The sequence below is a fragment of the Psammomys obesus genome, unplaced genomic scaffold (assembly GCF_907164565.1).
Source record: "Psammomys obesus unplaced genomic scaffold, mPsaObe1.curated_primary_1811, whole genome shotgun sequence".
Lineage (NCBI taxonomy): Eukaryota > Metazoa > Chordata > Mammalia > Rodentia > Muridae > Psammomys > Psammomys obesus.
Window position 1 is genome coordinate 14,034,655 of NW_026596046.1, and position 16,204 is coordinate 14,050,858.

General features: G+C 38.4%; 1 protein-coding gene across 8 annotated transcripts in view; it reads left to right on the forward strand.

Moving 5' to 3' along the window:
- Akap13 (A-kinase anchoring protein 13) overlaps window positions 1–16,204 on the forward strand; it is a 279,187-nt gene that overhangs the window by 217,846 nt on the left and 45,137 nt on the right. For all 8 annotated transcript variants that reach the window (XM_055623428.1, XM_055623430.1, XM_055623429.1 and 5 more), the window contains 3 exons: window positions 1,389–1,431; window positions 3,417–3,549; window positions 12,065–12,239. In XM_055623428.1, the coding sequence (XP_055479403.1) occupies window positions 1,389–1,431; window positions 3,417–3,549; window positions 12,065–12,239 (351 nt within the window). The remainder of the gene's footprint in view (window positions 1–1,388; window positions 1,432–3,416; window positions 3,550–12,064; window positions 12,240–16,204) is intronic.

The window sequence follows — 16,204 nt, forward strand, 5'->3', positions numbered from 1 at the left end:
AGAGTGATAACTTAATGAGTTGCTTAAATGTGCAGTGCAATCCTGCAAGTTTTAGGAGAATTGAGTGCTTATATCATTGAAGGCTCCTGAATGGGAAAAGTTGTAAAGCCACTGTTTTAATCCAATCTCTCGTTTAAAGCTAACTAGAGTATCAAAATGCTTATAGTTTCACAACTAGATTCTGCGGAACTGGGAGGCAGATACTTCTTACTTACCAAGCTATTGTTGCCAAACATGGTAAAAGTGTTGGAGGAACCCCAAGTCTCTGGGCACAGGGAAACAAGTTCTGAAGAATTGCTTTACTGTTTAATAAAAATTACAATTTTATATTTAAAATATAGTGTAGATTTGAGGTTAAAGGCTTTTGAATGGCAGTAATGTCATTGTGGAACATCTTCAAATCTCTCTGAAATTCAAGTTTTACTCATTATTATGAATTATTACCTCAGAGGCTCTCAAAACTGACCTCACAGAATAAAGTGTGTGTGTGTGTGTGTGTTTTCTCTATATGGTAACAGTAGTTAGTTATATATGAGTTAGATATCAACTATAAACGATCACATTAAAAATTGGAAGCCATTCACCTTTTGCTTGAAGGCTTTGCACGATTCAAAATTTTCAATAGTAGTTCAAATCTTTGTTTTAATAGTATTTTGTTTTCATTTATCTTTTTATTTACCATATTTACTTTTCATTTGTTACTATGTCTCATAGAGAAATAATTATATTGTTCCCTTTCTACTTATTCTTCTGCTACCCCACTTATCCTTGGAATTGTAGTAGCATGGTTCCATTTCTTACGGGGAGGAGGAAGGATGTATCTGCCCGTTCACTTCATCACTGACCACTTGAAAAAGACCTAACAATTTGCTCCCCTCATTGCACAGTTGAGGAACTGATTTGGAGAAGTTTTTCCCGTACTAGAGGTAGAGCCTGGGCTTCTTAGCCAGCTCTTATGGCCTTCTTATTCAGGAATCCATTTCCAGGAATTCTCAGGAGACTATCAGATAATATTTTACTGATATATATCAGATAATATTTGGATAGAAATTACTTCTTTCATACTGTCAGAAAAATGGCCCATGGAACTAAGCATTTATTAAAGACAGAACATAAATATATTTCACCTGTCCCTAAGCATAAAAACTAATGTTTTCAGTTACTCAGATCCTGGATTAAGTTTACTTTCTTCATGAAAAATTTACTTCCTGTTGCTTCCTTTTTCCTCTCTAATTTAAAGATTTCCAGTTTAATTTCTTCTCCTTCTAAACTTTCTAAAGAGTCGCCATGCACTGACTTTTTTACCAATGCACTTGTAGGTCATAACATCTATCATCAGGACAAGATCTTTGTGTGCTAACTTTACCTCTACGGTTTTTGTTTTCTAGATTCGCGGCATTTCCACAGTACCAGTGCTAACTTGACTGAGAGGTACGATGCGTTTAGTTTCTAGGTCCTTTTGCCAAAATGAAATGAAGACAATACAAGTGATCTTACCATGTGTAATTAAATATTTTAAGTTCTTGAGCTCACCCAGGTTCTGACTTTTTTGAATGGCAAGTTTGAAATAATTAGAAACTATTTTATGATGAAGGCTTTATTTTTCTTTTAAAATACACTCAGTCACTTTACACTCTTATTCTTTGTATTTTCTTTATGATAAATATGATTATTTGCTTTTATTCACATAAAACATACTGATTTTTAACATACGTTTATATATTTGGCTTATAGAGATTTTTAATTTTTGGATGAACTTAATACTTTGTTTTATAGTGTGTGCTTCTATGGATGGACACACCTGTGTTATCCTGTATAGGTAAACTTTTATCTTCTTAGCCATTTAAACCTTTAAAGCTGAGGGTGGGTGGCATGGTTCAGTGGTCATGCTGAAGATTCATGAGGCTCTGAGTTCCAGCCCCATTCCAAAAAGAAAAGCTGTGTGTACTATTTACCTCTGCCCATGTAGAATTGAGGTTTTCTTTTCCTTCCTCCCCATCTCTTTTCTTTCCTTATACTGGGGAACAACCCAGGCATTTGTGCATACTAGGTAAGTGTTCCATCATTGAGCTTCATTCCAAATTGAATTGATATTTTTTTACTTGACAACATACACAAAATCCACTTTGACTCATCATTTATGAATCTGTTTGTGTTTATGCAATTAAACATTGTGATTTAGTATAACAGGACTTTCTTTGGAGCACCAGCTCCCAAATAATGACACCGAGACTTTTTATTAATTATAAAAGCTTGGCCTTTGCTTTGGCTTGTTCCCAACTAGCTCTTAACTTAAATTAACACCTTTATGTTAATCTATGTTCTGCTGTGTGGCTTGTTACCTTTCCTCAGTCCTGGCAACTGTTCCTCAGATTCCTTCCCAGAGCTCTTATCTTTGCCGGAAGTCCCACCTTCCTTTCCTGCCTTTGCCTTTGCTGTAGACCATTCTGCCCTTTATTAAACCAATCCAAAGGTGAGGGAAGTATATGTTTACAAAATATGATGCAGGTGCTGAGCAATAACAAAATCAAAGTCCTGACAGTACTCAGCTCTTTGGTGGTACAAAATTAACAAAGACAATCTTAACACAGTGAACAAAAAAATCACCCCAACAATTTAGTGTCATTGGATTTCTGATTGTTTTAAGTTGCCCTTAACTTCAGGTATGATTGTGGTCCAGAGCCTTTCCAGTAAGTGTTTCTCTTTATGCTGCTTTCATATATTTATCCTTCTCTAAAGCAGTGGTTTTTATGCCATTACTCTTAAAAATGGACTTCTTTGTGTTATAGCCATCACATTTATAAAGGAGGCTTTTGAAAGAATCCTTTTATGGTTCTGCTTACAAATGCATTCTAAAATGGCTGGTGTAAAATACCCAAGCAAATACCTTGATGAGTTCTTTGTCCTTTATAATATATTATTATTTATGTCAGTACGCTTTAAGAAAATCCACAATTATAAATTTCCTAAAATCAAAACACATCCATATTAGATGAACTTAAATTTTATGCATATTTCTTGAACAAGTAGATCAGTATCTCTGGAATGAATCTGTCTACGTTTTGCCTGAAATGTACTTATTCTTCACCCCAAAGTTGTATATAGATTTCTGGATGGCCATAGTTTGTCAGTAAGATCAGAAAAGATTTATATCCTCTGCTGTTAATGGGTTTATCCTTGTCCTAAGATTCTGTTTTGCCAGCTTTCTCAGCATGTACCCTGCCATCCCAGTGGGTCTGTGGATGTCCTTTCAAGCAAAGAAGTTGATATACCCAATGCTATTTTTATATTTAGTTCCAAATTTGTTTTCAAAGTGTATGCGGACATTCAGTAACCACTATCTCCTGCTTTCTCAGCTCACCATTTAACTTTTCAGGTCCTGAAAAAAAAAATTATATCTTTTTGTTTTTATTCAGTATAACAGAAGAAAACTACAGTTTCCTGCCACCCAGCCCCTCAAAAAAGGATTTTGAAGTGAAGAGTGGGACGAAGGTCAGCCGCACCTTCAGCTACATCAGGAATAAAATGTCCAGTAGCAAGAAGAGCAAAGTAAGTATCTTTTGGGTGTTCTCTGTATGACCACCTCAATCAGTCACCACCTGCATAGGGAGTGACAGGGTATCAATGGGAATAACTTCAGAGCTACTCTGGAGCAGTCTGATGTCTGAAGAAAAATAGCAGCAATACAAGCAGTGGCCAGAAGTGCTGTCACTGTTCTACGTGCCAGAAGTTGCCCATGCATCAACTTACTGTATCCTTTCAAGAACCCTGCTGGTATGGGTCTTTCCTTTCCTTGGGGGATGCCTGTTTAATGTGGAGAAGAGGTTCAAACCCCAGTGTCTCTAGCCTCACCCTATACACAGAGCCACAATACATAAATTATTAAATCATTGTTAAAATCCAATAGGAAGATTTTATGCTAAGATAAAAAGGGGTGTGTGTGTGTGTATATATGTATGTATATATATATACTTATACACAAACACACATACTTATATAAAGTTACTGTGGGCAACTTTGCTAAAATTTTTTTCTTATACAACTTTCCTTTTTTATGCTGCTGGGAATTTGTTTTAAAAAAGATGTGTGTGTCTTTTAACTGAGAGTATTGTGTGTGGCCTCGATCCTTGCCATATTTCCCATACAACATAAGTGCTGTCCATACAGCACATACATATATATAAGGTATAGAGGGAAGGAAGATATGCTTCAGAAAATTACAAGAATTTTTAAGTCTTACTTAGATGTATTTCTACTTGAAAGGATTTGTTGTGTATCCTCTTTATTAGGTTGTTTCTTTTTCCTGTTTCTTTAATACTTTTTTTCAGGTTTTTTTTTAATTTATTTATTTTTATTAATTACAGTTTATTCACTTTGTATCCCCCCAAAAGGTCCTCCCTCCTCCCCTCCCAGTCCCATCCTCCCTCCCCCTTCTTCACGTATGCCCCTCCCCAAGTCCACTGATAGGGGAGGTCTTCCTCTCCTTCCTTCTGATCTTAGTCTATCAGATCACATCAGCAATGACTGCATTGTCGTCATCTGTAGCCTGGTAAGGCTGCTCTCCCCTCAGGGGGAGGTGATTAAAGAACAGGCCAATCATATTATGTCAGAGGCAGTCCCTCTTCCCATTACTGTGTAACCCACTTGGACACTAAGCTGCCATAGACTACATCTGTGCAGGGGTTCTAGGTTATCTCCATACCAGGTACTTGGTTGGCGTATGAGTCTCTGGGAAGACCCCTGTGTTCAAATTTTCTGGTTCTGTTGCTCTCCTTATGGGGTTCTTGTCCTCTCCAGATCTTATTATTTCCCACTTCTTACATAAGATTCCCTGCACGTTACCCAACAGTTGGCCATAAGATTCAGCGTCTGCTTTGATAGTCTGCAGGGTAGAGCCTTTCAGAGGCCCTCTGTGGCAGGTTCCTAGGTTGTTTCCTGTTTTCTTCTTCTTCTGATGTCCATCCTCTTTGCCTTTCAGGATGGGGATTGACCGTTTTAGTTAGGGTCCTCTCTCTTGATTAGTTTCTTTAGATGTATAGGTTTTAGTAGGTTTATCCTATGTTATATGTTTATATGAGTGTGTATATACTGTGTGTGTCTTTCTGCTTCTGGGACAGCTCACTCAGGATGATCCCTTCCAGGTCACACCATTTACCTCAAATTTCATGATTTCCTTATTTTTCATTGCAGAGTAATACTCCATTGTGTAGATGTACCACTATTTCTGCATCCATTCTTCAGTTGAGGGGCATCTGGGCTGTTTCCAGCTTCTGGCTATTACAAATAAAGCTACTACAAACATGGTTGAGCAAATGTCCTTATTATGTACTTGAACCCCTTTTGGATATATGCCTAGGAGTGGTATGGCTGGATCTTGAGGAAGCGCCAGATTGCTTTCCAGAGTGGTTGTATGAGTTTGCATTCCCACCAGCAATGAAGGAGGGTTCCCCTTTCTCCACAACCTCTCCAGCATGTGTTGTCACTTGAGTTTTTCTTCTTGGCCATTCTGATGGGTGTAAGGTGAAATCTCAGGGTCGTTTTGATTTGCATTTCCCTAACGGCTAATGACATTGAGCATTTCTTTAGGTGTTTCTCTGCCATTCGATATTCCTCTACAGAGAGTTCTCTTTTTAGCTCTGTTACCCATTTTTTAATTGGATTACTTGGTTTGCTGCTTTTCAGCTTCTTTAGTTCTTTATATATACTGGATATTAGCCCTCTGTCAGATAAAGGGTTGGTGAAGATTCTTTCCCAATCTGTAGGCAGTCGTTTTGTTTTGATGATGGTGTCCTTTGCTTTACAGAAGCTTTAACCTCATAGTTCTAGCCTGTGGTAAGAGGTAGGTGATGAGATGAGACAGGAAACAAGGCTATCTGTGTTAGATTCGGGTCTTTCATCACCATTAAAGAACCAGTTGACCTCTTGCTTCTGCTCCTCTCCTTAGTCAAAATGACAACGCTCTTTTGCAATTGGCTTGGTTCCTTTTTCAGACTTGACTTCAAGATTTGATCTTTGGGGGCTCTGCTGTCTCCAGCAATGGAAAACTCCAAAAACTGCAAACTCATAGCTCTGCAGATTGTGATACAGTTCCCTTTTCCGGGTATTTGCAAGTTCCCTAATGGCCAGGCATATTAGTATGTCACCTTTCTAGTGGTTGTTAGCTAACTTTTAAACAAGGCCAGCTGCAGAACACAGTGACATTGTCAGTATAGACAGAGGTAATGAGAGAGAGTTATGTGTCCACTCTAACGCACAGATAAAATAAGTATCAACCTACTCTTTTTCCTAACTATTGAATGTTTCCCATTTTGTTTAAAAAAAAAAAAAAAAACATGGACATGATACTGTAGATATCACTAACTTTTCTATAAAAATGATGAACTTTCACCTTTTAAAATTTGTTTGGAGGTTTTTCTTTTTCTTCACAGTCTAGGGACTGAGTGGAGGGCCTTGAACATATTAGGCCGGTGCTGTAACCACTGAAGCACTACCACATGCTTAGGTTACTAGTTTTTGTCTTACCTGTCCATGAGAGGCCATCTAATCTTGCTCCGTTCAGCTAGTACTATAAGCATACCTTCTTTTAAAGAAAAAATTTAAGCACTTAATGAATATTATACTAAAATAATACGTATGTTTTATCTGAGTATAGTTAGAAAAATTTCTCTCTAAACATGTTGCCTGTATCTATGATAATACAGTTATAAACTTGGGTTTCTTATCTCATGTGACTGCTGTGACTGCCAGCCATCTTTGAACATTTGGAGTAGCCAACATTAGCCATTAGATAGTGAACATTTCACATTCCTAGAAAATATGTGCTGCCCAGTAGTGCCAAGTTTTTATGCATATAGTTATTATATAAGGAATTTAGTTACCAATCCTGCATATGTACCTTTTGAGAGTCCTCAGTAACTTGCAGAAGTTGCCAGATGTATATACTGAATGCTTTTTAGAAAGTTGGGAGACCTAAACAGGAAGTATAAGAGGAAGATGGGCAGTTTCTCCTTTTGTTGTACTGTCTTTGAGAGGCAGTACTGTTTCCTACTCATTGAATTGTGTTTATTATACATGTATTTAAGTACTTTCTTACATAGTACTGCTAAGCCACTGATTGTCTTTTTCTATTAAGCTCTCATTTTTACAAGGACAACTGGAAGACATTAGAAACATTTTAGACCAACTCCTAGACTGGCTCAAAATTTGATTAAAAAGAACCAACTTTCTTCCCAGCCGATATAGTTTCTGTGCCTTGTATATAAAAGAACTGTACCCATCATCCTTTTCAAGGTACCTTGTTACATTAGTTTTTCAGAATTGTCCAGTGCACCTGACTTCTGAAAGGATAGGTTTAGGAAAATGAAAAATGACTTACTTTCATAGCACCCTAGTGTTGTTGTGATCTCATCCATTTTAAATGTCATTAAATTCTTTTTCTACAGCATAGTTAAAGCATGTTCATAATGGTTAAATATAGACACATTAAATTTAAGAAAACAAACACCACTCACCATTTTACTGTGGACAACTTTGCTAAAATTTTTTTCTTATACAACTTTCCTTTTTTATGCTGCTAAGAATTTGTTTTAAAATAGATGTGTGTGTCTTTTAACTTAGAGTATTCTGTGTGGCCTCAATCCTTGCCATACTTTCCCGTACATGTATTTGGGAGTTACTTCAGTTTTCTTTCATTTCCTGTGTTAGGGTGGTTATCTTTACAAGCAACGTTTAAATAGTTAAGACTGTCTCAAGGAAGTAAGCAGCCTCAGCCCTCCCCTTGTGCACTTTCTCAACCAGTGTCTGGCTTCCTCTTATGGTTTGCTAATGGCAGCTCTGAGCTACTGAGCTGTCTGTCCTGCCGGCATGAGCGCCTCCTGTGAGAAAATATTTCGTGGCATGGGGGTCAAATCATGTCGGTAAAATGGGGTCGGCTTCCCGAAGTTCCTCTCATAACAGTGCGATTCACAGGACTAAAACATGGGCAGGTAAGAGCCCGACTTCTTCAAAGCACTGAATTATAACAACAGGAGGAGGCCGTGTAGTTTATTGTTTTGTTTTTGTCCTTGGAGGAACTAGTCTAGATTACTGTAAAGGGTGAAAAAATGGATTATTCACATCTGAACATTACAGTTCTTCAAAGAATAACCTAGCTGCCACAGAAAAGTGTATTGTTTTTGTTGTTTTGTAAACCATTGTGTATGCTTTTAACCTTGAAGCAAAAAAAAAATCAAAATCAAATGATTTTTACATTAACAATTTATACATAGAGAAATCTGCAGGAACAAATTAGTTAAAGGGGTTATTTGGATATGCTCAAGGTGTGGTAATTTGAGTTTTGTGCACTTTAGCAGTTACTAATTTATGTTCAGAAGAGTTTCCTGTTTTGAAAAGTGGTTTTCCTCCGTCCTTTCTGTTTACAGTTTTTAAAATACATCGGTTTGGCTTGTGGGGTTTGTTCTTTGTATTCCATTAAGGGAGAATTTTATGTGAATCATAGATTTTACAAATACCCCATTTCATGTATTGGGTGGGCTCTGACCTTTAGAAAAATCAGAAGATTTTAGTTCCTATTTGGTACTGATCATTGCTTTGTGACCCATTACAACTTAAGGGAACATGCCAACCCTTTGTCTAGTCATCAAGGAGTGCATCAATTCCAGCTTAAACAGCTGCTGCTCTGTGCTCCAAAATGTGTTGTTAGACCTCTCTAAGCCTCAGTCTTCTCAGATATAAAATGGAGATAATTAAAACTGTAATCCATTACCCTGTCCCTAGAAAATACATATAAACTACTTATTTCAATGCCTGGCATATAATAACTTTATCATTTTAAGTGTCATTCATCTATCCTCTCTGTTATAAAATGGGAAGCGTGATGTTCATCTGCCCACCGAATCTAGCTAGGTAATCTCTATACGTGGCACTGACAAGTGATACGTTTAGTAAGGTCACAGTCACTCACTCCAAGAAGCTCATTTCTCGGGTATTTTTTTAGATTGTAGTCCTAGTATAAAACAGTAGGTAAAATTCACCTCTGTGTTTTATAGCTTTTCATGATCTAGTTAGTTTGTAAGGGAATTATTTCACTAATCTTGTTGGTCAGTTGAACACCTAGTATAGTGGCTTTTCCTGTAACAAACATGAGGTAACTGTCAGATCTTAGGGTTGAAGGGCAACCATGCAAGAAGGGATGCCTCACAGTGGAAATCAAAGACAGCAGATCTTTGGAAGCCTTGTGCTTCCAGCCAGAGACAAGGCCTGCTCTTCCTGTTTCACTGGGCTTTGGGGCAGAGGAGTGAGCAATTAATCCTTGGGATTTCCCTACCCCGGTCCCCAGTTCCGCGGTTCCTTTTGAGAGGAAAAGAGTGCACTACAGCAAAGAAGGTGGTTTGGGAAAGGTTACTGCCAAGGCCTTCTTGTCTTTTCTACACCTCATGTTTTTTATGCTTTGTACTAGTATACTTGCTGCTGCTCCTGGGTTATTATCTCCTCCCTCCTCAAGTCAAAATTGCCTTTCCTTCACTACAAAAGATTGTGGTTTTGTGTTGAGTTAGGAGAGTAATTAAGCTGATGACACTCATTTTCAGTAAGGTATAAATAGTTCCTGTAATATATTAAATATTATACTTAATATGTGCTAGGCTTTGCATGTTTTACCCCTTCTTATTAAAAACAAAACTATAAATGGGCACCTTTCCCACTTTGCAAATGAGGTTACTGAGGCTCAGAGAAATAATTTGCCCACGTTCCCACCATTAGTAAAACTTAGAACTGACTTTATTCTTAACGTCTTTGCAGTTTTCTGCACTCCTCAGTAACCTCTCTGTCACCATTTGAACACTGAACCAAAATTAATATCTGGTAACCTACTGAGTTCTAATTAGTAAAAACTATATGTGAGGTTATTTAACAGTTTTGATTAGAGGAAGGAAGAAAATGTCATTGTTATTCAGGGACATACATGTTCCATGTAAAAGTTAGAGAGGAACCTCACAAAACTTTTTAAACTACATGACACTGTATTTCTCCATCATGCTGATCCCAGAGTTGATAACATGGTTCTTCTGCCCCCTTTCTGAATGAATCCTAAATTCAGTGTTTTCTATGTGGACTACGCTATACCTCACTGAGGAAAGAGCTTCCTGCCGCAGTCTCTACCCAGTGTCTCATAGTATAAACAACACCTGATGACTCAGAACTAAGTTTTTTTATTTAATTTTATTTATATATTTATTATAATTTATTCTCTTTTTATCCACACTGAAGCCCCATTTCTTGTTTCCTCCCAGTCCCACCCACCTTCCCTCTTCTCCTCCCATGACCCTCCCCAAGTCCATTGATAAGGGAGGTCCTCTTCCCCTTCCCCCTGACCCTAGCCTATCAGGTCTCATCAGGACTGGCTGCATATTCTTCCTCTGTGGCTTGGTAAGGCTGGCCCCCCTCAGGGGGAGGTGATCAAAGAGCCAGCCACTGAGTTCATGTCAGAGACACCCCCTGTTCCCCTTACTAGGGAACCCACTTGGAAACTGAGCAGCCAGTGGGCTTCTTTTGAACAGGGGTTCTAGGTCTGTGCATAGTCCTTGGTTGGCGTATCAGTCCAGAAAAGACCCCTGTGCCCAGGTTTTTGGTTCTATTGTTGTACTTGTGGTGTTCCTGTCCCCTCTAGTTCTTTCTGTCTCCCCCTTCCATAAGAATTCTGGCTCTGTGCCCAAAGTTTGGCTATGAGTCTCAGTATCTCCTTCAATACCCTGGTGGGTAGAGTCTTTCAGAGGTCCTCTTGTGGTAGTTTCCTATCCTGTTCTTCGTCTTCTCCTACTTCTGATGCCTGTCCTGTTTGCCCTTCTAAATGAGGATTAAGCATCTTCCCTAGGGTCCTCCTTGATGTTTAGCTTCTTTAGGACTATAGATTTTAGTATGTTTATCCTGTATTGTATGACTAATATCCACTTGTAAGTGAGTATATATCATATGTGTCTTTCTGCTTCTGGGATTTCACCTCACACCCATCAGAATGGCTAAGATCAAAACTCAAGGGATGATGCATGCTGGAGAGTCTGTGGAGAAAGGGGAACCCTCCTTCATTGTTGATGGGAATGTAACTTTGTACAACCACTTTGGAAGTCGATCTGGCACTTGTGCTACCTCAAGATCTAGTGTTGTGGGTTATTAATACTTACTATAGATTTATCTTTTAGTTAAGCAGCAGCTACTCCTAAACCAGCTGTATAACCAAATTACCACACAGAGACCAGGATTTATTTAATCAACCTAGAGCACAATGCTGGGCAATAGTTACTCCATCCTATACCTCTAAGCCCGCATAGTTTCCTACCATTCAGATTTCACCCATTATACTTGCTTTTTTAGTCATATCTTAGGTCTAGTTCATCCCTCCTCATGGTTCTAAGTCCTGTCCTGCTGATCTCTGTTTTCCCCACTCTTGCTTCCTTCTCCTCCCCTCTGGACCAGGATGTACCATCCTATTCTCTCCATTGCTCAGCATTGGGGTTGGTTGTTTTATTAAATGGTGGCATGTTTTCACAAACTTCAGACAGGTGATGCCGTGTCCAGATTGAAACCAGATAGTGGGATAGAGAAATCAGCATTTGAATGAACAAGGGTAAATTGTATACATTCCAGAAGAACATTATACCAACAATCCGGCTATACCACTCTTAGGCATATACCCAAGAGATGCCCCACCATTCAATAAGGACATTTGCTCGGCCGTGTTCATAGCAGCTTTATTTGTAACAGCCAGAATCTGAAAACAACCTACATGCCCCTCAAGAGAGGGACATAATGGAATACTATTCAGCAATTGAAAAACAAGGAAATCATGAAATTTGCAGGCAAATGGTGGGAACTAGAAAAGATCATCCTGAGTGAGGTAACTCCTGACTTTTTCTAATGGGAGGTTGCATGTTTGAAAATTAATAATATGTTGTCCAGAACATTGTTCCTCATTTCTGTCCACAAGAGGCACCACCACTTGCCATCTGTGCATCCATGTTAGGGAAGGCCTTCCAGTGCTCAGTTAACTGTTGATTGCTTCCTTTGGCAGGAAAAGGAAAAAGAGAAAGATAAAGTTAAGGAAAAAGAGAAAGAATCTAAAGAGAAGGACAAAGACAAGAAGACACTTAATGGGCACACTTTCAGCCCGATTCCTGTTGTGGGTCCCATCAGCTGCAGCCAGTGCATGAGGCCTTTCACCAACAAAGATGCCTACACATGTGCAAGTAAGAGACATGCTTCTTCTTTCCATCAGAGGAGGCTTTCTTGCCTCAAGAAAGCTGGTTTGTCTCTACTTTCCTGTGCATCCAACCCCTGATCTGTTCCTCATTTATGTGGAGAAGTAACTCTTGTATGTATTTTTCTTCTAATTTTAATTATGTAACATAAAAATCTGTATTTCTTTCAGACATCTCTAATTTCTGATTTTCTGCTTATAAACCACCTTCTATTGCCAGAAATCTGGAAAGTCAAAGCAATACATAGCCTCAAACCTTCAACCTTCACAGATCCTTTGCCACATCATATGCACTTAGTTTTATATGTGCCACACTCAACACACATGCATGCACATACATGCTCATGTAGTTTAGCAGTTTACAGATTCAAACTCAGGGCCTGGTATAGGAAAGCAGTCTAATTCTAAGTTACCTCCCTAGCACTTGGGCACTTATTTTTAACTAGTCCTCTGGAATATGATTCAGCCATTTGCCAGTATTAATCATGATGGCTACCAGATGAGAGTGTGTGCGTGAGCATGTATGTTCCATGCTTCTCCTACAGGACTTAGATAACAAGTGTCTGTGTCACAGCTACTTCATTCTCCAGTTACAACACAAAGGCAGCCATAAATATATTAACAAGAATGGCTTTGTTCCGGTGAAATTTCATTTACAGACACTGACATTTAAATTTTTGCATGCCATGTCATATTCATCTTTTCAATTCTTTTTAACTATCTAAAATATAAAAGCCATCCACAGCTCATGGACTGCAAAATCAAGCAAAAGACCAAATCTGGCACATGTACTATAATTTGCAAGTCTGCTGTAAAGCATTATTTCTCAAAACTGTGTCAATATACACATGGAAAGTAATTATATTTGTAAAGCACACCAATGTAAAACAATGAAGCTGCTTTGTTTAGAGATGTGAACTGGGAGTCAGCCGCTTTAGGCCCAGCACTGCTAGGAGGCTGTCTCATATTAGACCTGCAACATATGCAGACCAGACAGTGGCTAAGTCTCACACAAGACACTGTCATTTATTACACATTCTGGATAATCTGCTACTCAAAATAGTTAGCTTACTGAAATTGGAAGTGCTAAGAGTTTCTATGGGCAAATTTAAAGTTCTATAGTAATTTTGCCTTACTTCTTTTTTTTTTTTTTTAGTAAAAAAGACGTGTATGGAAACAACTAGCAAAGAACCTTATTGGTTATTTAATATTTACTATTGATATATCTTTTAGTTAAGCAGCGGTTATTCCTAAACAGCTCTATAACCAAATCACCACACAGAGACTAGGATTTATTTTATTAACCTAGAGCACAATGCTGGGCAATAGTTACTCCATCCTAAACCTCCAAGCCCGCATAGTTTCCTACCATTCATATTTCACCCATTTTACTTGCTTTTAGTGATATCTTAGGTCCGGTTCATTTCTCCACGTGGTTCCAAGACCTCCCTTCCAGCTTCTCCTCCTCTCCTCCCTCCTGCTTCCTTCCTCTTCCTCCCACTCTAGACCAGGATGTCCCACCCTATCCTCTCCATTGCTCAACATTGTAGCTGGTTGTTTTAATTGACAATTTTGAGAACAAATGGTGGTATGTTTACATAAACTTGAGACAGGTGATGCCTAGAGTAAGCATCACAATGCAGTGTCCAGATTGAAACCAGATGGTGGGGGAGAGAAATCAGCATTTGAATGAACAAGGATAAGTTGTATACATTTGAAAAGACAGAACCTGTAGCCTGTCTTACCTGAGTCAGAGCTATTTGAGAATAAAGTTTTAAAAAGGCGTGGTCACATACATTCTTGTAAATTAATGTAAAAGATATGTTGTATTCCCTAAGGTAATCTACAGCCCTATTTGTTTTCATCTTTCAAGGGGAAAGCACTTACCTAAATCAGTATGCATTCCTTCAGGCAAAGATCATACACACTATCAATATCTTCCACGTCTGACTTAACAGGAAATTGAGAATTTCATCATGTAGTACTAAGTTAATAAGTTTCAGGTAAGCTTTACAAAGCAAAAGACTATTTCTGCTCAGTACGTCTAGTATCCCCACAGTGATTGCTTTTCAGAACCCAGCTTCTAATAACTCTTTTTTCAGTGTTAAATGTCTTTTTTTTTTTTTTTTTTGGATTTTTTCCATGGATATAGTCTGCTTCTTGGTACTGGAATTAATTTGGTTGCCTACAACAGAAGTCAACAGCACCTAAATAAAATAATAAATAAATAAACAAACAAACAAACATGCATCATTAAAACATTTTTAGCATGCTGACCTAAGGCATTTAATGTTAAAACTCCATTCAAATTGCACTATACTTCATAGAGAGCACATTGTAAGAATCAAGCCTCAAGTTTGCCATTCTATTTTCTGGTTAATTATTAGTATGATTGGTATTGTGCTTGATCCATGGCTTCTCGAAAGAATTTGTGTAGCGGTCTTTTTCATTTTATCTAATGTAAAACAAGGTATTCATCACAACATGATGGTGAGCAGATGATGAGCAGTATGGCTGGCCCACTTGGGTGAGAAGCACCTTTCCTCCCTCTGTATACATATATACATAGGTATGTGTGTATGCACACACAAACATATATGTATGTATGTATATATGTATATATGTATGTATGTATGTGTGCGTGTGTCATATATATGACCAAGTCATATATGTGACCAAGTCACAACATGACAAATATGAAATCATATAGCTATGTGTCCAGCATCTGGGACACATAATGGTATAATGTGGGCCCCAGAGGTCTTGAGCAGTCTTACCCTTACAGCATTACTGCTTAAAACTCCTGTGGCCCTCTCTGTAGGGCAGGCTCCACTAATTAACTAGAACTTTCCTTGGTGGACATTCCATATTCCTAGGGTCTCCATTGCATCGTTGACCTTACCTCTACAATTTTAATGCATTGCCCTTTGAGGGGCTTTCTTTGAGGATCCTAGTTCTGCTGTACATCGCTGGATCTCCACACCTTCCTTTGAAATCAGGGTAGAAAGCCCATCATTCCATAATTCTTGGATTCTGCCTATCTACAAAACTAGCACTATGTGAATAAAGTCAAGGACTGCCACAAAGCTCAAGAGGTAGCCAGGCTCCCTTGAAACATGAATGCAGGTATCTCAGAGTGCACCTGAGGAAACACTTTCCTAATAGTGTACCAGTACCTTGTGCCTCAGATGTTTGGCATATAGTTACAGGACTATATACAGTGGCCTTGTTAAGTGTGATCTTGATTGCCTTGATCCAGTCCTTTCTTGGGACATGTGTCCCTAAGGCCAGCAACACAGTACTTCCTTAACAGCTAGTCTTGGAGTTTTCTTCTCAAAACAATGTTTTCAAGTGAATTAAAACCTCTATACCCTAGAGTTTGGAATGGGCAGGGTCCAGCCAGTTCCTGAGATGTCCTCAGGGTGTCTTTCCTATTCCTAAGATGTCCTTGACTTATTTTTAGTGGCTCTAGTGATTTAAAGCAGCTCCCCTTTGCTTGGCTTACAACTGTCAATTACAAAAAACGTGGGGGTGATAAATTTTGCAAAAATAAAAACTTGGTCCTAAGGAGCCAGTAAAGCCCACGTGACAGCCTGAATGCTGGACTGCTGCAAAATTTTCTCCACTCTGTTAGTCGGTTATTTTCAAATTCAGCGTTATAAGTCTCAGGGCATGCTCAAAATACAGACAAGTTCTCTGCCACAGTTTAAAATGAGTGCCATTAGTTTAGTTTAGTTTACAGTGTTGTCCTCACTACTATCAGAAACCTTGCCAACAATCTTCCTATCATTTCCTGTGAGCATTCAGGGCATTTATACTCAAAACAGAATTACCCACTAAATTATGCTCAAGTATCTAGGACCTCCTTGGGACATCTCCAAACTTTCTCAAATGCTCACAAACCAATTTATTATTATTATTATTATTATTATTATTATTATTATTATTATTATT